Below are 22210 nucleotides of genomic sequence, written 5' to 3'. Positions count from 1 at the left end.
GACTTTGTAAAAGTCTTGAAGGAACCCGTTGTGTGGACCAAAAAAGGAAATAATACCATCTCTTCTAAGAAATTTGTAACGTATTGTTTCTTTATTTAGGGCCACACAGAAATACGTATTGAAAAAAAACAAGAAAGTGAAAAAAAAACTAAGGAATGTTGTTCTTGTAAATAGGGTAAAATATTATAGTTGCTAAGTGGCTAATGTACAATTGATGGAAGAGGATTTTCTATCATGGTCCATGGATGAAATAGAAATGAAGCAAAAACTCGGAAAGGAGATTAAGGTTGTTACCGGAGTTGAAGCAATACAGAGAACGTCCAGAAATGTCCTTCAACGCTGAAAGTTGAACAACAACTACAAATTAGTTTGCAACTGCTTCACATATAGTAAAAAATGGATATTGTCAGATAAAGGTAGGGAGAAATTCAATAACAAAACATAGATTAAACTACATGCAAGATGATCCAAGAACAAGTAGTTTAATATCATCTTTTAATATAATTTGATGGTCAAAAAAATATGTTGCATCATTCAAAAGTTATCAATTCAAATTTACAGATAGAATATGCATGACTTTGCACACTAAAAATAGAATATGTATAACTTTGCAAACTTAAATAGTGATTTCAGAAGTAAAATATATAAATACATTTTATGAGTCAAATTACTTCCAAAGTTAACAAGATTGGATCTCGTTACAAGAACTTCCAGCCACCTTGTTGTAAGACCTTCATATTTAAAAACATTTTACCCTACTTATACTCTGTAATTGAGAGTATAGCTAGAATATAAGGTTGTACTTTGTGGGATATCTGCCAGACAACCCAAAGAGAAAGATCAATGTTTCTTGTACTTTCCTCCACTGCAAGTAGCAATATGCCCAATCAGCAAAATAGGAATCTCAGTAAGGCAGGGGAGATGTAGCTGAAGGGCCCATAACTGAAACCATCCCTTATGTGTAAAGTCTTCATTAAGAGAAATCCAAGTGGAACATGGAAGAGTCATCATTGTTACGTGAGCAACATCTTCCCTCACTTGAGGATGGTGTAGTGCGAACACAAGGGTGACCTCCCTAACATCGCTAAGTCCTGAAATATATAATGAATATTGAAGGTTTTAAGGACTTATTATGAATCTGACTTAAGGGTTATTAGATTGTTAAGGATTGAATATTTATGAGACAGAATCACTGGTCAGATGTTACAGGTATTATCTAATGAATTGTACAGTCTTAGGAGTAGATTTAAGTGTAGAATAAAAGCTGTAATTTCTAAGATCCCTTGTGCTGAAATAAAGAGAATTTCTGGGCATATATAAATCTCAGTTGTAAAAGTTTTCTTATGACTGAAAAATGAAGATTTTGTTCTCAGAAATTTCAGTTTAGATTAAGATGCAACAAATGTAGTTTTTCTAGACTGTTTTGGATAGAGCTGGAGTGTGATGGATAACAGTGTCAGCAATATCATTTAGATGATCCCTATTGCAAACTATAACTCCACAAGCTCTTCATCCTATGGAGATAAGTAAGCAAAACTTAAAGGCACCACTCTCTGTATGGTAATCATTGCATATAGAGTTCTTTTGTATCAGATTTTGCCAAATATAAGTTGCCATGTTGATTAGGGCAGAGTGTCATAATAAGGTCATTAGGGTCAGCAAAGAAGAAGACTTTGTAAAAGTCTTGAAGGAACCCGTTGTGTGGACCAAAAAAGGAAATAATACCATCTCTTCTAAGAAATTTGTAACGTATTGTTTCTTTATTTAGGGCCACACAGAAATACGTATTGAAAAAAAACAAGAAAGTGAAAAAAAAAAACTAAGGAATGTTGTTCTTGTAAATAGGGTAAAATATTATAGTTGCTGAGTGGCTAATGTACAATTGATGGAAGAGGATTTTCTATCATGGTCCATGGATGAAATAGAAATGAAGCAAAAACTCGGAAAGGAGATTAAGGTTGTTACCGGAGTTGAAGCAATACAGAGAACGTCCAGAAATGTCCTTCAATGCTGAAAGTTGAACAGCAACTACAAATTAGTTTGCAACTGCTTCACATATAGTAAAAAATGGATATTGTCAGATAAAGGTAGGGAGAAATTCAATAACAAAACAGAGATTAAACTACATGCAAGATGATCCGAGAACAAGTAGTTTAATATCATCTTTTAATATAATTTGATGGTTAAAAAAATATGTTGCATCATTCAAAAGTTATCAATTCAAATTTACAAATAGAATATGCATGACTTTGCACACTAAAAATAGAATATGTATAACTTTGCAAACTTAAATAGTGATTTCAGAAGTAAAATATATAAATACATTTTATGAGTCAAATTACTTCCAAAGTTAACAAGATTGGATCTCGTTACAAGAACTTCCAGCCACCTTGTTGTAAGACCTTCATATTTAAAAACATTTTACCCTACTTATACTCTGTAATTGAGAGTATAGCTAGAATATAAGGTTGTACTTTGTGGGATATCTGCCAGACAACCCAAAGAGAAAGATCAATGTTTCTTGTACTTTCCTCCACTGCAAGTAGCAATATGCCCAATCAGTAAAATAGGAATCTCAGTAAGGCAGGGGAGATGTAGCTGAAGGGCCCATAACTGAAACCATCCCTTATGTGTAAAGTCTTCATTAAGAGAAATCCAAGTGGAACATGGAAGAGTCATCATTGTTACGTGAGCAACATCTTCCCTCACTTGAGGATGGTGTAGTGCGAACACAAGGGTGACCTCCCTAACTCCGCTAAGTCCTGAAATATATAATGAATATTGAAGGTTTTAAGGACTTATTATGAATCTGACTTAAGGGTTATTAGATTGCTAAGGGTTGAATATTTATGAGACAGAATCACTGGTCCCAGCCAGCTTGTTGTAAGACCTTCATATTTAAAAACATAAATATCTATGCCTCTTGTTAAAAGATTCTTGCATGTCCTGACCAGGTTCTCCAAGGCTTGTAATATTGCACATGGATATGGCCCTATACATGTATGATGATATAATGAGAAAGACCGAAAAGTTGAATGAGAAATTCATAATTGGCAAGGGTGCTACAAGCACAGCTTACAGATGTGATCTTAAGAACTGTAACTCAGTTGCTATTAAAATACTATACACACACTATCCACAAAGCTTGCGGGAATTCGAAACTGAGTTAGAGACTGTTGGAAGTATCAAACATCGATCTGTCCTCCAACAATACCACAGGAACATTTACTAGAGAGCTGGGGCATACTATATACATTCGCGAAGATAAAACGTCAAATAACGAGGAATTCTAAAACACTAGTGGACAGAGTACGAAAATAAACCCTCAGATAATGTTTTTGTTTAAAACAGCTAGATAGGGGAAGAAGATAAAACTTCAGATAATGGGCTCTTAGTCAATTTATGGTCGAGATTTTTGGGTTTGTAACTATCCATCAATATTCTACTACCGACATGCGGAGCAGTAGTATTCTCTGAGTCTGAAACCTGATTCTTTGGTGCTTGACCAGGTCTTGGCATGGGTAGGGAAAGTTCCGAAGCACGAGATCTGTTTCAAAACAGGCGAACGCAAACATTGAAAGCATTTTTATATAAAACATTCAGGATCCATCCTTAGAGACGCATAAGAAAATTTATCAAATATGTGAGTTAAAGCAAAAGGATTTAACCCACAGACATCATCAATCACAAATAAAACCCAAAATTTTTCAAAATGGTTGCAGCGAGGCTGACACCACTGGTTAAACGTACATATTGTCTTCATGATTCAAGCTATTTGCACATATAGAAAACATAGTACAGGGCTTACTGAAAGCAGAGCAAAGAACAAATCAAACCATAACAGCTTTAAAAGAATAAATCAGAAACCATAAGAGGAAGAATGGCTTACATAAATCAGAAAGCATAAAGAAAGAAGGGCAAGAAACACTGACCGCTAAGAATTTTGCAACCAGAAGAGTAGAAATCCCATGTGTGAAGCAGACAGTAGAAATAGTGCTGTTATCTGCGCTGGCTACGCGGCCCTCAGGCAGGGAGAAAGACAGGAAACCAAGAACAAAGACACGTTTCATCACTGCGAAGATACGTTTCGGTTCAGTGACTGCGAAGAGTTTCGGTTCAGTCACTGCGAAGAGTCTCATCGCCAGGAGGCCTGGCGTTTCATGGCCCATTGTCAGATCCTCCCTCTCTGTCTTACAGCTGGTGGAAAAAACCAGATTAAATCATTCTATGAAAAAAACAGATTAAATCAACGGCAGAAAACACCTCAATCGTCTAACACAAGAATCAATGGTTCAGAATCGCACACATCACATTTTAGGGATGTCTTTCTCAGAGGGAACGCCTTACTGCATAATTATTTATATAATTAAAAATTAGAATAATAATTTAAGTAAAATTAAAATGTAGTATCATTTTATATTATATTAGTTTAATCATATTTATATGGTTGATAAACAATGATAGGCATATGATATACTAATTTATATTAATATTAATAATGAAATTATTAATTATATTAATAAAAAAGTTAAAATAATTTTAGAAATTAATAATAAAATATATAAGTAAATATTATAAAAAATAATTTAACAAAATTTAATAAAACAAAAGATGAAATTAAATAAAACATATTAATAAAAATTAATAACCTAAATATGTAACATTATTTATGATAGAAAAATATGATAAAATAAACAATTAAATTAACAATGAAATATTAATAATAAAAATTAACAATTGAAATAGAAATACAAAACAATAACATTAACGAATGTGAAATGTTGCTAAAATAATGTGAGTAATTAAAAATATAAAATAATGTCACTAATTAAGTATAAGCATAGGAAAAACTAAATATATTGAAGAGAATATAAATTTTGACATCAACAACAATTGTTGTCAGTCACTAACAAACATTCACGATAGTTAAGAAAGGACAATTCTAACAGTGTTGGTTACAATAAAATGAGATGACATTTTAAACATTACAAGACCAATGACAACAATCCATAGTTTAGTAACATTGAAAGAAATAATAATAACAATAACACCACATTCGACAACAAAAATCAACACTTGACCACAACACAATTATTTCATAACAGCCTCTTCTAAAACACACTCGCTGTGGCAAAAGTAACACAAATACAAATCAAAGGGATAATGATCACGATACTTACTCCACGCTTTCAAGCTAGTCCCTTCTCGTCATCCTCCTTGATTCTGTTTGGCACAAATGATATAAAGTTTGAACATCTGATTTCATTCCACTCAAAACACAAATAGCTCATCGACAAAATGAGAATGGAAGCTATGTCTTCTATCAAACCTTGCACGAATAAAAGTAACAAAACTAATGGTTTTTGTAATTGAATTAATCACTCTGATATAATAATTACCATAAATGCTCTCCATATTTGTGAATCATTGACAAAAACATACAATTAAAATTAGTATATTCAAAGACAACAAATTAACATAAAAAAAACTATTCATTTATTATTTTGTTTATTTCATATTGAAACATAAATATAAAAGGATTCAAAAGAAAAAGAAAAAGAAACGCAAACAACTACAATTCAAGAAATCAAACAACAATTGCTCTGAAATAGTCTATTTACTTAAAAAATAATTCATAAACACTAAAAATTTATTGAAGATAAATACCCCAAAAATGATATTGACTTTAACTGCTCCTCCTCTTTCTTTCTAAGTGTAACATATGCAATATCTTTCATTTTTGCATAACATTGAAAAAAAAGGCAGTGAAATCCACAAACCATCTATTGATTTCACTCCCAATATAGCTATAAATGTTAGACCTTTCCTTTCTCTGTCTCCAATATCTACAATGGCTCGTTTCAAAGTCATCCAATATCTACAATGGCTCGTTTCAAAGTCATCCCCTGTGATTTGTGTATTGTCAACGCCCATGCCATTTTCAAAGGAATTTGCCTCATATTCCCCCTAAGAATAGGCAGAATAGGTACAAGAATTGGAAAATCCTTATCAAATAGAACTCCATAATACTTTTCAAGCATAACTGTAACAAATTGTGGAAGTTTCGGTGGCTTTGAACCAGGCGAAAATAAAATATTTTCAATATATCCAAGTGCACCATTAACTAGACCAACTTCAACCCACAAATTACACATTAACATCACACACTCTCCATGACATAGCAGTACTTCACGCTCCAATATATCATCATCACTATCACTTATTTCTGTTCTTCTACTACTTTCTGTAACACATCTCGCAACAGGGGAATTTAATGCTTTAAGCATTTTTCGATTGTGCAAATTGACGAGATTATTCGTCACAAATAAGTGAACAAAAAAATCAAACAAAATCCTTTGCTGTCGATCCAAGCAAGTATCAAAACAATTCATAAGAAAATACCAATCAACAAGAGAAGGCTTTGCATTTCTAATATTGGTTAAAAGATTGCGAAAAGATGCTTGTCTGAGATCATCTCCTTGCTGCCTATAGTTTTTTTCCAGAGCCACTACAATGTTGAAGATCCCACAAAACTTTCCCAGTTGTTCTACTTGCATACAAAAATTTATCCTTAACAGGAGGTAGCGGGGCAAGGTCACCCACAAGGATGATGGACCTACCACCAAAAGGACAACCCTTATTTTCAAGAAAGACTTCTCGCAAACGAGAATCTATTTGTATAAATAGCCTTGGACCTATAAAGCTCATCTCATCAATCAATATATATCGAACATGTCTCATTTTCTCTTGGAACATTGCCAAAGCTTTCCCACACAGTGGCTTCATATCTTTTATAGGAATTTTTGAAGCAGAGTGTATTGTTTTCCCACGTATATTAAAAACAACAATACCAGTTAGAGCAAGCAATAACAATGGACTTTTTGCATTCGTTGTTGCACTAGAAATAGCATGAAAAATACACCCAATGAGAGAAGACTTCCATGTTCCAGCAATACTTGGAATAATCATTTTCAAAGCACCATCATTTTTACCATCAGCAATGTGTCAAAAAATAATTTCAAAAACAACTAGTTGTTTTTCTTTTTCTAATAGAGATAAAGGCAACAAATATTTCTATATAACAAACCCAAATGTTTTACAAAATTAACCCCCTTCTAAGAAATAATTTGACACCATCATTTCTTGCCAATTATAATCAACATCAAAGTCCCTTCTACCAAAATTATCAAAGTCTGAAATGTTTACACAACTTGGAGGAACTAACCGTGAAAAAATCCGCCACTCTTCAAAATATCGATCAACATTTTCTACATGTATAAGTGGCTCCACATCCTTTTCACCACCTTCATTTGGAAAAGGGCCTCGATAAACATGCCAGGGATGATATGCCAGTTGAGAGGAATTGGATTGGGAGACGTGTCCCCTAAAATCGCCGGGATAGCATGTATGCAATTATTTGTATCAGTGACTCGATCCTGTCCCTTCACTGTGGAAAACGTGAGGAAACTTCAAAGTAATTATGGTAAATGATGACATCCAGAAGGGCAGCCTCGCTGTCACTGCGCTTTCCTTCCAAAGCCAATCTCATGCTTATCGCCCATATTCTCCCCTATTTATATTGGTTCCCAAATACCATTCTCCCACACGCTCAACAAGCGGAACTTTCCAAGTGTAGCAAGTGGGTAAGGTCTCACACTCCGCATAAGCGTTCTGCAATTTCATGTTTTACAGTAACAGCTGTCAGAATTTAGCATTCATGTTGAGAATGGGTGGTCCTGGGTTTAAGATTTTTGTATGTCTGATTCTTCTGGTTGATCTGTGTTCCGCCAAATTGGTGGAGCAACAGCCTCTCGTTTTAACTTATCACCATGGTCCCCTGCTCACCACCATACCCACTGTAGATGTTCATGTGATTTGGTATGGTAGATTCAGCCCTGTCCAGCGTTCCATTGTGGCGGATTTTGTGCAGTCGTTGGAAGCCAGTAAAGCCATGGAGCCCTCTGTTTACAGTTGGTGGAAAACCACTGAGAGATATAGTGGTGCCTCCAACAAGGCCCCTGCCATGGCAAACACAAGGTTGGGCGGGCAGATGTTGGACGATGGCTATTCTCTAGGCAAGTCACTGAACCGGAGCCACATTGCCGCTCTGGTAGAGAGGGCCATTGCTTCCAGAGCAGTGCCAGAGAATGGCAATGCCGTGTATTTGGTTCTCACGTCCGATAACGTTACTGTGGAGGGCTTCTGTATGAGTTGTGGATTTCATGCTAATCTCTTGGCCGCCAAGAAGCTTCTTCTGCGATATGCCTGGGTTGGGAACTCTGAAACTCAATGTCCAGGGCAGTGCGCGTGGCCCTTTCATCAGCCCCTGTACGGCCCCCAGACTCCTCCCCTCGTGGCACCAAACGGTGACATTGGCATCGATGGAATGATCATCGACATTGCCACGGTTCTTGCAGGAGCAGTCACCAACCCCTTCAACACCGGCTACTTCCAGGGCGACGCTGCTGCACCTCTAGAGGCCGTCTCCGCCTGCCCAGGGATATATGGAAAGGGGGCTTATCCTGGTTTCCCTGGGGATCTACGGCAACCAATAAATCCCATGCTATTGGGTTTTTAAGACTCTTAAGAGTACATTTGGTCAACCGAAATACATCTCTGCATTCGTATGGGCATGAACATGGCAAGCGATATTTAATGTGATTTTCCAACGTTGACGTGACATCCATTTAGATGGTAATACATACATGGCATAGCATGTATGAGAGATGGTCGACTTCCTTGCCGAACTTTCCGATGACCGCCAAAACAATCCCGGATACTGTCCACGTTGCCATACGCCGTCAGCGCAGACCAACGCAATTAAAGCATTAATGTATGGATCAGCGACTATTCGTAATTTAAATTTTGAATTTTCAAAATGCCGCGCATGGCTACATGAACACTAGAGAGACAGGATTTTTTGGCCTGGATTTTTGTCAAATTGGCCTGGATTTTTGTCAAACATAGTGCCCCTGTTTCAATGGCTCGGTTGTTTAGTCTAAAATGAACTCAGAATTCTGCAGGAAGGATATATTGAGCGCTCTGCGTAGCGGTAGCAGTGTTGAATTATATTGATGGGGTTCAGAGATCGATCCCGCGGCCGTGGAGATTATGACGAAGAAACGCTGTATGGAATCATCTTCGAATTTAGCATAGGCGTTCCCTAAGCTGCCATGCGCCGGCAGCCACAACGTTGAAGAATTCTTTGCTCTGCTGCAACGGATCGAGGCCACCCAGAGGCACTACTGGGCGAGAGATTATAACCCTACTTTTGCAATGATGTATTTAATTGAGACATTCCTATTTCGTTCGTATGTGTTGTTTATTATAAGCTTATAATTTTAGATTAGTTTTCTATTCTCTTAAATTCTGTTAAGAAGTCGGTCAAAAGAGAGCAACATATCTCTCTTGTTAGAGCTCGATTTAAACTGTGAGATACAACAAAAAAAAATCATATGGACATATTTTTTTTTGCTGTATATTAACCAGAAGCAAAACTGTTTTATTTCATGGAATTTTAGATTTTCTTTGGCCTGAAACTTTTGCTTTTGCAAAATGTATTGCTTTCATGTGCATGTAATCAGTGTCATATTCATCAAAGTTTGAGAAAATAAACAACTTTTTTTAATATATATAGTGTAAAATATTTAATGAATGGTAAATCTATGGGTTTTAACATTAAAAAAATTTGTAAAAATATTTAATGAATGGTAAATCTAAGGGTTTTAACATTAAAATTGTAAAATTATTTGAATTCAATTTATCTTATGACGATACTCATCATATGTGTTATGAGTCTTGAACGACAGGATTCTCAGCAGACACGCAGGCTAAAACGCTCTGAGATTTCATATAAAATCTATCGTGAGTTATTCAAAACCGTATTATACCTTCCAAATTTATATACTTTGTATGCCAAACGGCTTGCAAAATTTGAATTTTAATTTGAAATTCTGTATCTCAACTTTTTATTTATTTATTTTCGCACTAATTTTAATTTTAATATTTTTTTTAATTAAAAAATTGTGTTTTGTTGGGCTTTAAAAGTTACAAGATTTATATATTTTTCTAATTGAAAATTTGTGTTTTGTTGGGCGTTAAAAGTTACAAGATTTATTAATAAGATTATAGATAAATGGAAGTTGATTTTGGAAGTTAATAAGATTACAAATAAAACTATTTTTTTTGTTAAGAAAAGGTGTATTCTTATTTTTAAATATGTTAATTTTCGAATTTTAAATATTATTTTTATATAATTAAAAATTTAATTATTAACTAACTATAATTTTTTATTCTTTTATTTTAATAGAAATTTTTAAAATATATTATTATATTGCATTTTAACAATTTTATTTTTAAATTTAATATATTTACATAATTTAAGATACATTACAAAAATACAAAAAATTAAAGAGTTTGACATAAGTAAAATTGATTCCATAGAGACCTTAAATTTATTTCTTAAAATTGATTTCAAATTCTTGAATAGTATGTAATTGAAAAATTAATTTATGTTTTAAATGTTTTGATTTAATTAATAAATTTTCTATTAGTTAATTAATAATTTATCATTTATTAATTTATAGTTTATCTTTTAATAATTTAGTAGTTTATTAATTATTAATAATTCAAATTTAATAATTATAAATTTTATTGGTTATTTAATATTTTATAAGTTGAGAATCATATAATTTTTTAATAGTTTATTAATATTAATTGGTTTTATGAGACCTTAATATTTTTTATGTTTTAGTAATTAATTAATATTTAATAATATTCTTATTAATTATTAATAGTTTAATAGTTTATTGTTTATAATTTAACTTTTAATAGTTTATTATTGTTTTTTCATTAACTTAGATCTTAATTATGAAATGAATAGATTTAATATTTTTAATAAATACTAACCTCTAATATGAAATAAATAAATTTAATATTTTTAATAAATTTTAACCTCTAATCCCTAACTTCTCTCGTGACATCACAGTTTTAAAAAAAGATTGGTATCTATTCATCTTCTTCTTTGCTCCTGTTTCATATTTTAAAAAAAAATGCATAACCATTGTTAAATATGTATTAAAAAATAATTAACTACTTATTATTATTATTATTATTTATTAATATTTTATATTAATATAAATATTGTTTTTATAAATATTTTTTAATATATATATTTATTAGTATAAATATTGTTTTTAAATAATCTACATTAATAATTTTTAATTAATTAAATGCAACAATTTATATTTTACTCAAGGACTAATATTAAAACCCTAGGAATAACATTATACCCTATGAATATGAACCCTTAGATTAATAAACTGAAGGGATTGATATTATAAACCCAAGGAAATAATAAACTCAAAAGATTTATTCTAAAACCCCAAGGGAATAATATTAGACCCAAGGGAAGATATCTTATAATTAAATATGCTTCCTTAATATTTATATTATCAAATAAAGCAGAGGCGTATAGACAGATTTCTATCCCTAACACTAATTAAATGATGGAGAGGTACTAATTTAAACAAATTGTTTAATTATCTAATCTCAGTGATGATAATAACTTTGTAGAGTCTATCAGGGATATCAAAACTCAACCTAGCTTTATCCAGTATTTTTGTTTTTATCTCAAATATATGAAGAATAACCAAAATAATTACACAAAGGAGACTCACATGAACACAAATGCTGCTAGAAATTGAAGCCATAAGCCTTTAATTATCTTCAAGATTTCCAAAACACAATAATGTGGTTGGTTCTATCAAAGTTTCAACCCTTCTTACTTCAAATTACAATGCGTATATATAGAGTGTAATTCAAAAATATCTAATGTTTCACAACCTTTTACATAAAATATGTTTTATCCTAAATAATTTGGATACTTCTAATTACTGCAACTCAAAATAGAAATTTTGGCACTGATTGGTTGAAATTTGTACATTATTCTGTTGGAAATATTGAGGGGCGGGTGAATTTGATTGCCTCCATTGCCAACTTATGAGTGAATTTGATTGCCTCCATTGCCAGCTTGTGATGAAGAACTACTATTGTTGTAGTCATTCCTATTTGGTGAATCTGGACGTAGTGGGAATTCAATAGGTGGTTGATTCAACCATTCTTTGTATTCTTACTCTCTATTCTTGATTTTAATGCATATTTTTCTCGAGTTGAATTTGGGGTGGGGTGCACCGCAAGATGGTAGGTGGGTTACTCTTCATCGCTAGAATTCGAATTTCAAAACTATCAATGTTATTAGTAAGCACATCAATGCAATTGGTTTATTGAACTTATATTATACCAAACCATTATTACCATGGTTGATCCAGGATTGCGGTTGGAAGATGCCATGTTCTAAATGGCAAGGTGAAAAGGCTATCCATTTTTATCTACCAACCACTTGTGATATACTGCTTTGGTGTTAGGTAAACTTGACTCGGGATAGAGTCAAAAGTTGACCAGGGTAACAGTGATGGTTTTGGGGCACATGGTATTGTGCACCCATGGTATTATGCCCGTGGTATTATATGTAATGGAGCCTATAAAAGGCTGGAAGGAATTCATTGTAATGAAAAGGCCTAGAGGTGTGCGGTGAAGGCTCACTTGGCCGGATTGGCGAGGGTTTTGGCCAAGGATAATGAAATTTCATTATGATTGGGTTTTTCCCCGGATTTGGGGTTTTCTTGGATAAACATGTGTATTTATGTGTTTATGGTTATTGCTGGTTAATTTTATATTTATTCCTCTCAGTATTTATTTATGTTATGCAGTAACTTTTTTAACAATTGGTATCAGAGCCAAATATTGGCTTCAAAGGGATCTTTGATGCCAGGGGTTTATAGTGCCTGATGAGATCAATGCAGCGTTTTTCCAGATCTGGGTCTAGAAAATAATGGTGGAACAATCGTACGGGGAAGAACCTCGAGGAGAATGTGCGGAAGATAATGCCATAACCGCCATGGATCACAGTGCATTTTCTATATTTACGGAACATTTTGACGAATTGTTCAGGGTTCATGCAGCTTCAAAAATTGTTCATTTTCTGCTATGTGAGGCCATAGAAGTTTTTGAGCAAATCAAAATGAGAGAGGATGGATCAGAATTGCAGTAGCAAGAAAAGAAAAAAAAATTAATGAAGTCAAAATTATTGCATGTAAATGGGCATACTACTGTAAGACCGGGTAAGGCATGTGTACCCCTCGGTGATCACCAGTAAAGTCTAGGTTAGCCTTAGGTGATAGGGGGGATGTCGGGTTAACAATACCCCGGGTAAAAACTCTTAGGGGGGTAAGAGCTAGAGTGAGCGGGATTAGCTCACTTAGCAGGTTTGGCTGGAGTTAGTCAAGGAACCCCAAGTCAAGTTTAAGGGGGGAATTGTTAGGTAAACTTGACTCAAGATAGAGTCAAAAGTTGACCAAGGTAAACAGTGATGGTTTTGGGGCACATGGTATTGTGCACCCATTGTATTATGCCCATGGTATTATATGTAATGGAGCCTATAAAAGGCTGGAAGGACTTCATTGTAATGAAAAGGCCTGGAGGTGAGCGGTGAAGATTCACTTGGCTGGATTGGCCAGGGTTTTGGCCAAGGATAATGAAATTTCATTATGATTGTGTTTTTCCCGAGATTTGGGGTTTTGCTAGATAAACATGTGTGTTTATGTGTTTATGGTTATTGCTAGTTAATTTTATATTTATTCCTCTCAGTATTTATTTATGTTAAATTTCTTAACAACATCTGGAAGATGCCATGCTTTAAATGGTAAGGTGAAAAGGCTATCCATTTTCATCTACCAACCACTTGTGATATGCTGCTTCTGGTAAGAGCTTCCAATGCTTTTGAAATGGAGGAATATTTGATCTAGGATTGCAGTTGGAAGATGCCAGGTTCTAAATGGCAAGGTGAAGAGGCTATCCATTTTCATCTACCAACCACTCGTGATATGATGCTTCTGATAAGAGCTTCCAATGCTTTTGAAATGGAGGAATATTTTCCACATCTGAACTCGATTAGAATCAAGATCCTTCGAATTTGGACATTTTTTTTCAAATTAACATGGAATAATAAATAAATAAAACTCAATTAAATTTATTTATGTTTCAATTATTTAATTGAGTTTTTTTTTATTATTATTCAATGTCAATTGAATAAAAATGTCCAAATTCGCAGGATCTTGATTCTAATCGAGTTCAGATGTGGAAAATATTCCTCCATTTCAAAAGCATTGGAAGCTCTTATCAGAAGCAACATATCACGAGTGGTTGGTAGATGAAAATGGATAGCCTCTTCACCTTGCCATTTAGAACATGGCAAAGCATTGGAAGCTCTTATCAGAAGCATCATATCACGAGTGGTTGGTAGATGAAAATGGATAGCCTCTTCACCTTGCCATTTAGAACATGGCATCTTCCAACTGCAATCCTAGATCAAATATTCATCCATTTCAAAAGCATTGGAAGCTCTTACCAGAAGCAGCATATCACAAGTGGTTGGCAGATGAAAATGGATAACCTTTTCACCTTACCATTTAAAACATGGCATCTTCCAAATGTTGTTAAGAAATTTACTACATAACATAAATAAATACTGAGATGAATAAATATAAAATTAACCAGCAATAACCATAAACACATAAACACACATGTTTATTCGGCAAAACCCCAAATCTCGGGAAAAACCCAATCATAATGAAATTTCATTATCCTTGGCCAAAACCTTGGCCAATCCAGCCAAGAGAGCCTTCACCGCTCACCTCCAGGCCTTTTCATTACAATGAAGTCCTTCCAGCCTTTTATAGGCTCCATTACATATAATACCATGGGAATAATACAATGGGTGCACAATACCATGTGCCCCAAAACCATCACTGTTTACCCTGGTCAACTTTTGACTCTATCTTGAGTCAAGTTTACCTAACAATTCCCCCCTTAAACTTGACTTGGGGTTCCTTGACTAACTCCAGCCAAACCTGCTAAGTGAGCCAATCCCGCTCACTCTAGCTCTTACCCCCTTAGAGTTTTTACTTGGGGTATTGTTAACTCGACATCCCCCCTATCACCTAGGTCTAACCCAGACTTTACCGGTGATCACCAAGGGGTACACATGCCTTACCAGGTCTTATAGTAGTATGCCCATTTACATGCAATAATTTTGACTTCATTAATTTTTTTTATTTTTTTTGCTGTTGTGATTCTGATCCATCCTCTCTCAATTTGATTTGCTCAAAAACTTCTATCAAACCGCTCCAACTGCGAGCCTGATGAGAACCTCGTAGATTCCAGCACCAGTGGCCTCACGTAGCAGAAAACGAACAATTTTTGAAGCTGCATGAACCATGAACAATTCATCAGAATGTTCCAAACTGGTAAATATCACAAATGCACTGTGACTGGCGGTTACGACACTATCTTCCGCACATTCTCCTCGAGGTTCTTCCGCGTACAATTGTTCCACCATTATTTTCCAGACCTAGATCTGGAAAAACGCTGGATTGATCTCATTAGGCACTATAAACCCCTGGCATCAAAGAATCCCTTTGAAGCCAATATCTAGCTCTGATACCAGTTGTTAAGAAATTTACTGCATAACATAAATAAATACTGAGAGGAATAAATATAAAATTAACCAGCAATAACCATAAACACATAAACACACATGTTTATCCAGGAAAACCCCAAATCCGGGGAAAAACCCAATCATAATGAATTTTCATTATCCTTGGCCAAAACCTTGGCCAATCCGGCCAAGTGAGCCTTCACCACTCACCTCCAGACCTTTTCATTACAATGAATTCCTTCCAGCCTTTTATAGGCTCCATTACATATAATACCACGAGCGTAATACCATGGGTGCACAATACCATGTGCCCCAAAACCATCAGTGTTTACCCTGGTCAACTTTTGACTCTATCCCGAGTCAAGTTTACCTAACACCAAAGCAGCATATCACAAGTGGTTGGTAGATGAAAATGGATAGCCTTTTCACCTTGCCATTTAGAACATGGCATCTTCCAACCGCAATCCTGGATCAACGATGGTAATAATTGTTTGGTATAATATAATTTCAATAAACCAATTGCATTGATGTGCTTACTAATAACATTGGTAGTTTTGAAATTAAAATTCTAGCGATGAAGAGCAACCCACCTACCATGTTGCAGTGCACCCCACCACAAAGTCAACTCGATAAAAATGTGCATTAAAATCACGAATCGAGAGGAAGAATACAAAGAATGGTTGAATCAACCACCTATTTAATTCCCACTATATCCAGATTCACCAATAGGAATGACTACAACAATAGTAGTTCTTCATCACAAGCTGGCAATGGAGGCAATCAAATTCACTCATAAGTTGGCAATGGAGGCAATCAAATTCACCCGCCTCTCAATATTTCCAACAGAATAATGTACAAATTGAAACAAATCAGTGCCAGAATTTCTATTTTGAGTTGTAGTAATTAGAAGTATCTAAATTATTTTGGATAAAACATATTTTATGTAAAAGGTTGTAAAACATTAATATTTTTGAATTACACTCTATATATACACATTGTAATTTGAAGTAAAAAGGGTTGAAACTTTGATAGAACCAACCACATTATTATGTTTTGGAAATCTTGAAGATAATTAAAGGCTCATGGCTTCAATTTCTAGCAGCATTTGTGTTCATATGAGTCTCCTTTGTGTAATCATTTTGGTTATTCTTCATATATTTGATATAAAAACAAAATTACTGGATAAAGCTAGGTTGAGTTTTGATCTCCCTGATAGCCTCTACAAAGTTATTATCATCACTGAGATTAGCTAATTAAAAAATTTGTTTAAATTAGTACCTCTCCAACATTTAATTAGTGTTAGGGATAGAAATTTGTCTATAGGCCTCTGCTTTATTTGATAATATAGATATTAAGGAAGGATATTTAATTATAAGATATCTTCCCTTGGGTCTAATATTATTCCCTTGGGGTTTTAGAATAAATCTTTTGAGTTTATTATTTCCTTGGGTTTATAATATCAATCCCTTCAGTTTATTAATCTAAGGGTTGATATTCATAGGGTATAATGTTATTCATAGGATTTTAATATTAGTCCTTGCGTTGCATTTAATTAATTAAAAATTATTAATATATATTATTTAAAAACAATATTTATATTAATAAATATCTATATTAAAAATTATTTATAAAAACAATATTTATATTAATATAAAATATTAATAAATAATAATAATAATAATTAGTTAATTATTTTTTAATACATATTTAACAATGCTTATACATTTTTTTAAAAACAATGAAACAAGAGAAAAGAAGAAGATAACTAGATACCAATCTTTTTTAAAAAAGTGATGTCACGAGAGAAGTTAGGGATTAGAGGTTAAAATTTATTAAAGAAATAAATAAATAAATTTAATATTTTTAACAAGTATAGGGATAGAAATCTGTCTATAGGCCTCTGCTTTATTTGATAATATAGATATTAAGGAAGGATATTTAATTATAAGATATCTTCCCTTGGGTCTAATATTACTCCCTTGGGGTTTTAGAATAAATCTTTTGAGTTTATTATTTCCTTGGGTTTATAATATCAATCCCTTCAGTTTATTACTCTAAGGGTTGATATTCATAAGGTATAATGTTATTCATAGGGTTTTAATATTAGTCCTTGGGTTGCATTTAATTAATTAAAAATTATTAATGTAGATTATTTAAAAACAATATTTATACTAATAAATATATATATTAAAAAATATTTATAAAAACAATATTTATATTAATACAAAATATTAATAAATAATAATAATAATAATAATAATTAATTAATTATTTTTTAATACATATTTAACAATGGTTATACATTTTTTTTAAAAATATGAAACAGGAGCAAAGAAGAAGATAAATAGATACCAATCTTTTTTAAAAACTGTGATGTCACGAGAGAAGTTAGGGATTAGAGGTTAAAATTTATTAAAAATATTAAATTTATTTATTTCATATTAGATGTTTTTTTTTTTTTTTCTAGGTTAAGACTAAACTAAGTACCCACGGGGAATTGAACCAGTGACCTATCGCAAGGAGTGCCTTAACAGCGCACCCATTCACCGTCAATCCAAAGCCCCGTGGGCTATTTCATATTAGATGTTAGTATTTATTAAAAATATTAAATCTATTCATTTCATAATTAAGATCTAAGTTAATGAAAAAACAATAATAAACTATTAAAAGTTAAATTATAAACAATAAACTATTAAAGTATTAATAATTAATAAGAATATTATTAAATATTAATTAATTACTAAAACATAAAAAATATTAAGGTCTCATAAAACCAATTAATATTAATAAACTATTAAAAAATTATATGATTCTCAACTTATAAAATATTAAATAACCAATCAAATTTATAATTATTAAATTTGAATTATTAATAATTAATAAACTATTAAATTATTAAAAGATAAACTATAAATTAATAAATGATAAATTATTAATTAACTAATAGAAAAATTATTAATTAAATCAAAATATTTAAAACATAAATTAATTTTTCAATTACATACTATTCAAGAATTTGAAATCAATTTCAAAAAATAAATTTAAGGTCTCTCTGGAATCAATTTTACTTACGTCAAACTCTTTAATTTTTTGTATTTTTGTAATGTATCTTAAATTATGTAAATATATTAAATTTAAAAATAAAATTGTTAAAATACAATATAATAATATATTTTAAAAATTTCTATTAAAATAAAAAAAATAAAAAATTATAATTAGTTAATAATTAAATTTTTAATTATATAAAAATAATATTTTAAAATTCGAAGATTAACATATTTAAAAATAAGAATACACCTTTTCTTAAAAAAAAATAGTTTTATTTGTAACCAATGAGATGGTTCTAAGGGTGCAAAATCAACTTCCATTTATCTATAATCTTATTAATAAATCTTGTAACTTTTAACGCCCAACAAAACACAATTTTTCAATTAGAAAAATATATAAATCTTGTAACTTTTAAAAAGTTGAGATACAGAATTTCAAATTAAAATTCAAATTTTGCAAGCCGTTTGGCATACAAAGTATATAAATTTGAAAGGTATAATACGGTTTTGAATAACTCACGATAGATTTTATATGAAATCTCAGAGCGTTTTAGCCTGCGTGTCTGCTGAGAATCCTGTTGTTCAAGACTCATAACACATATGATGAGTATCGTCATAAGATAAATTGAATTCAAACAATTTTACAATTTTAATGTTAAAACCCGTAGATTTACCATTCATTAAATATTTTACACTATATATATTAAAAAAAGTTGTTTATTTTCTCAAACTTTGATGAATATGACACTGATTACATGCACATGAAAGCAATACATTTTGCAAAAGCAAAAGTTTCAGGGCAAACAAAATCTAAAATTCCATGAAATAAAACAGTTTTGGTTCTGTATAGCAAAAAAAAATATGTCCATATGATTTTTTTGTTGTTGTATCTCACAGTTTAAATGGAGCTCTAACAAGAGAGATATGTTGCTCTCTTTTGACCGACTTCTCAACAGAATTTAAGAGAATAGAAAACTAATCTAAAATTATAAGCTTATAATAAACAACACATACGAACGAAATAGGAATGTCTCAATTAAATACATCATTGCAAAAGTAGGGTTATAATCTCTCGCCCAGTAGTGCCTCTGGGTGGCCTCGATCCGTTGCAGCAGAGCAAAGAATTCTTCAACGCTGTGGCTGCCGGCGCATGGCAGCTTAGGGAACGCCTATGCTAAATTCGAAGATGATTCCATACAGCGTTTCTTCGTCATAATCTCCACGGCCGCGGGATCGATCTCTGAACCCCATCAATATAATTCAACACTGCTAGCGCTACGCAGAGCGCTCAATATATCCTTCCTGCAGAATTCTGAGTTCATTTTAGACTAAACAGCCGAGCCATTGAAACAGGGGCACTATGTTTGACAAAAATCCAGGCCAAAAAATCCTGTCTCTCTAGTGTTCATGTAGCTATGCGCGGCATTTTGAAAATTCAAAATTTAAATTACGAATAGTCGCTGATCCATACATTAATGCTTTAATTGCGGTGGTCTGCGCTGACGGCGTATGGAAACGTGGACAGTATCGGGGATTGTTTTGGCGGTCATCGGAAAGTTCGGCAAGAAAGCCGACCATCTCTCATACATGTTATGCCATGTATGTATTACCATCTAAATGGATGTCACGTCAACGCTGAAAAATCACATTAAATATCGCTTGCCATGTTCATGCCCATACGAATGCAGAGATGTATTTCGGTTGACCAAATGTACTCTTAAGAGTCTTAAAAACCCAATAGCATGGGATTTATTGGTTGCCGGGATCTACTGGTGGATAAAAGAACGCAGGCAAGTTACAATGCGTATGGACTCAATGGGCGGGAATTTCTCCTGCCGGCTATGTGGGATCCGGCGACCAGATCTTGCAAGGTGTTAGTATAAACAATTTTGTACTCGGCGAAGCGGCCATTGTACCCTGTATGCTTTTTTTTCAAATATCTTCTGCAAGATTGAGGAAGCACGGTAAGGCAGAGCGTATGTGTTTCGATTGACGCAAAGAAGAATCTCTGTATCATTCTGAACATTATAAATAATATAACTTTTGTCATAATTTGGTTTGCTTTTGAGCATTTTTAATTCAGTTTGGTTGAAAAAAATTATGGTTTTGAGTATTTTTAATTTAATTGGGTTATAAAAAAATCATATTAGCTGGTTGAAACATCCACTTAATCTTGAAAATGTAATTATTCTAAAAAAATATTTATCATCTTTATAAAAAATTAATTATTAAACTCACATCATATAATCTTAAATATATATGATTTATATAAATTTAAAAAAATAACAAAATAATTCAAATTATAAAATCTCTGATAATATCAGAGATCGTACCAATATCACTTTATTAATATCACAAAAGATTATTGCATTATCCATCACTTTGATAGTACCACAAAAAAACATTATTACATCACGGAAAGATATCACAAAAGGATATTATTACATCATAGAAAGATATCCATCTAAGAAATGAAAATAAGAAATTATATCACTTTGTAATATCACAAAAAGATATTACTGCATGATAGAAAGGATTTGCTAGAGAGAAGAAACATAGTAAATAAAAAATTATCGGAAGTGAAGAAATTAATATATAATATATTATTTATATAATTAGAAATTAAAATAATAATTTAAGTAAAATTAAAATGTAGTATTATTTTATTTTATATTAGTACAATCACATTTATATTAATATAAATGTGATTGATAAACAATGATAAGCATATGATATAATAATTTAAATTAATATTAATATTGAAATTATTAATAATATTAATTTATATTATTATAGTTTGAGTGGGCTTAATGATTAAGAGTATGTGTTTCCTCCTAAGAGGTCAAACTGTCAAAACCAAAGGGGGTTAGAGTATGTATGTCTTCGTAGTCTTAGCAGACTTAGCACAAGGGGGTTTCATACACCAATTTGGTGTCTGGATTGGCTGTGACCTTAAAAATGGATATTATTATTATTAATAAAAAAAGGTTAAAATAACTTTAGAAATTAATAATAATGCATATAAAGTAAATATTATAAAAAATAATTGAATACAATTTAGTAAAACAAAAGATGAAACTAAATATAACATGTTAATGTTTGGTGTCTGGATTGGCTGTGACCTTAAAAATGGATATTATTATTATTATTATTATTAATAATAAAAAAATGTTAAAATAACTTTAGAAATTAATAATAATACATATAAGTAAATGTTATGAAAAAATAATTGAATACAATTTAGTAAAACAAAAGATGAAACTAAATATAACATGTTAATGAGAGATTTTTTTGTCCCACAAACAAGGGGGTCTCATACACCAATTTGGTGTCTGGCTTGGCTGTGACCTTAAAAATGGATATTATTATTATTATTATTAATAAAAAAGGTTAAAATAACTTCAGAAATTAATAATAATACATAGAAGTAAATATTATAAAAAATAATTGAATACAATTTAGTAAAACAAAATATGAAACTAAATATAACATGTTAATGAGAGATCTTTTCCGCGTAAATCACATGATATTTCTTTTGTTTACGCGTTTCGAACCAACCAGTGTGTGGTTCATCGTTAGGACAAGTTGAAAAATCAAATCTAAATTG

At 32.1% G+C, this 22210-nt stretch overlaps 1 protein-coding gene and 1 long non-coding RNA gene across 5 annotated transcripts; one reads left to right on the top strand and one right to left on the bottom strand.

Moving 5' to 3' along the window:
- Positions 1–251: 251 nt before the first annotated feature.
- On the bottom strand, positions 252–4341 carry LOC149227473 (uncharacterized). Of its 4 annotated transcripts, none has more exons than XR_016247137.1 (3): positions 3933–4341; positions 1966–2046; positions 252–339 (listed from the first exon to the last, which is right to left on the bottom strand). It is a non-coding gene; the product is annotated as an uncharacterized LOC149227473 (long non-coding RNA). The 4 variants fall into 4 exon arrangements; XR_016247140.1 differs by having other exon boundaries at positions 295–339; positions 1966–2010; XR_016247138.1 differs by lacking the exon at positions 252–339 and having other exon boundaries at positions 1466–2046.
- A 3250-nt stretch (positions 4342–7591) lies between these two features.
- Positions 7592–20655, top strand: LOC149227472 (protein EXORDIUM-like 2). Its single transcript, XM_089375511.1, has 2 exons — positions 7592–8534; positions 20365–20655. Exons 1-2 carry the CDS (start codon positions 7682–7684, stop codon positions 20484–20486), a joined length of 975 nt encoding a protein of 324 aa, XP_089231637.1. The 5' UTR covers positions 7592–7681; the 3' UTR covers positions 20487–20655.
- Positions 20656–22210: the final 1555 nt, after the last annotated feature.

The sequence above is a fragment of the Pinus tabuliformis genome, chromosome J (genome assembly GCF_031772625.1).
Source record: "Pinus tabuliformis cultivar Carrire ecotype Pingquan chromosome J, CPIR1, whole genome shotgun sequence".
NCBI classification, from domain to species: Eukaryota; Viridiplantae; Streptophyta; class Pinopsida; order Pinales; family Pinaceae; genus Pinus; species Pinus tabuliformis.
This window is presented reverse-complemented; position numbering and strand designations above follow the sequence as displayed.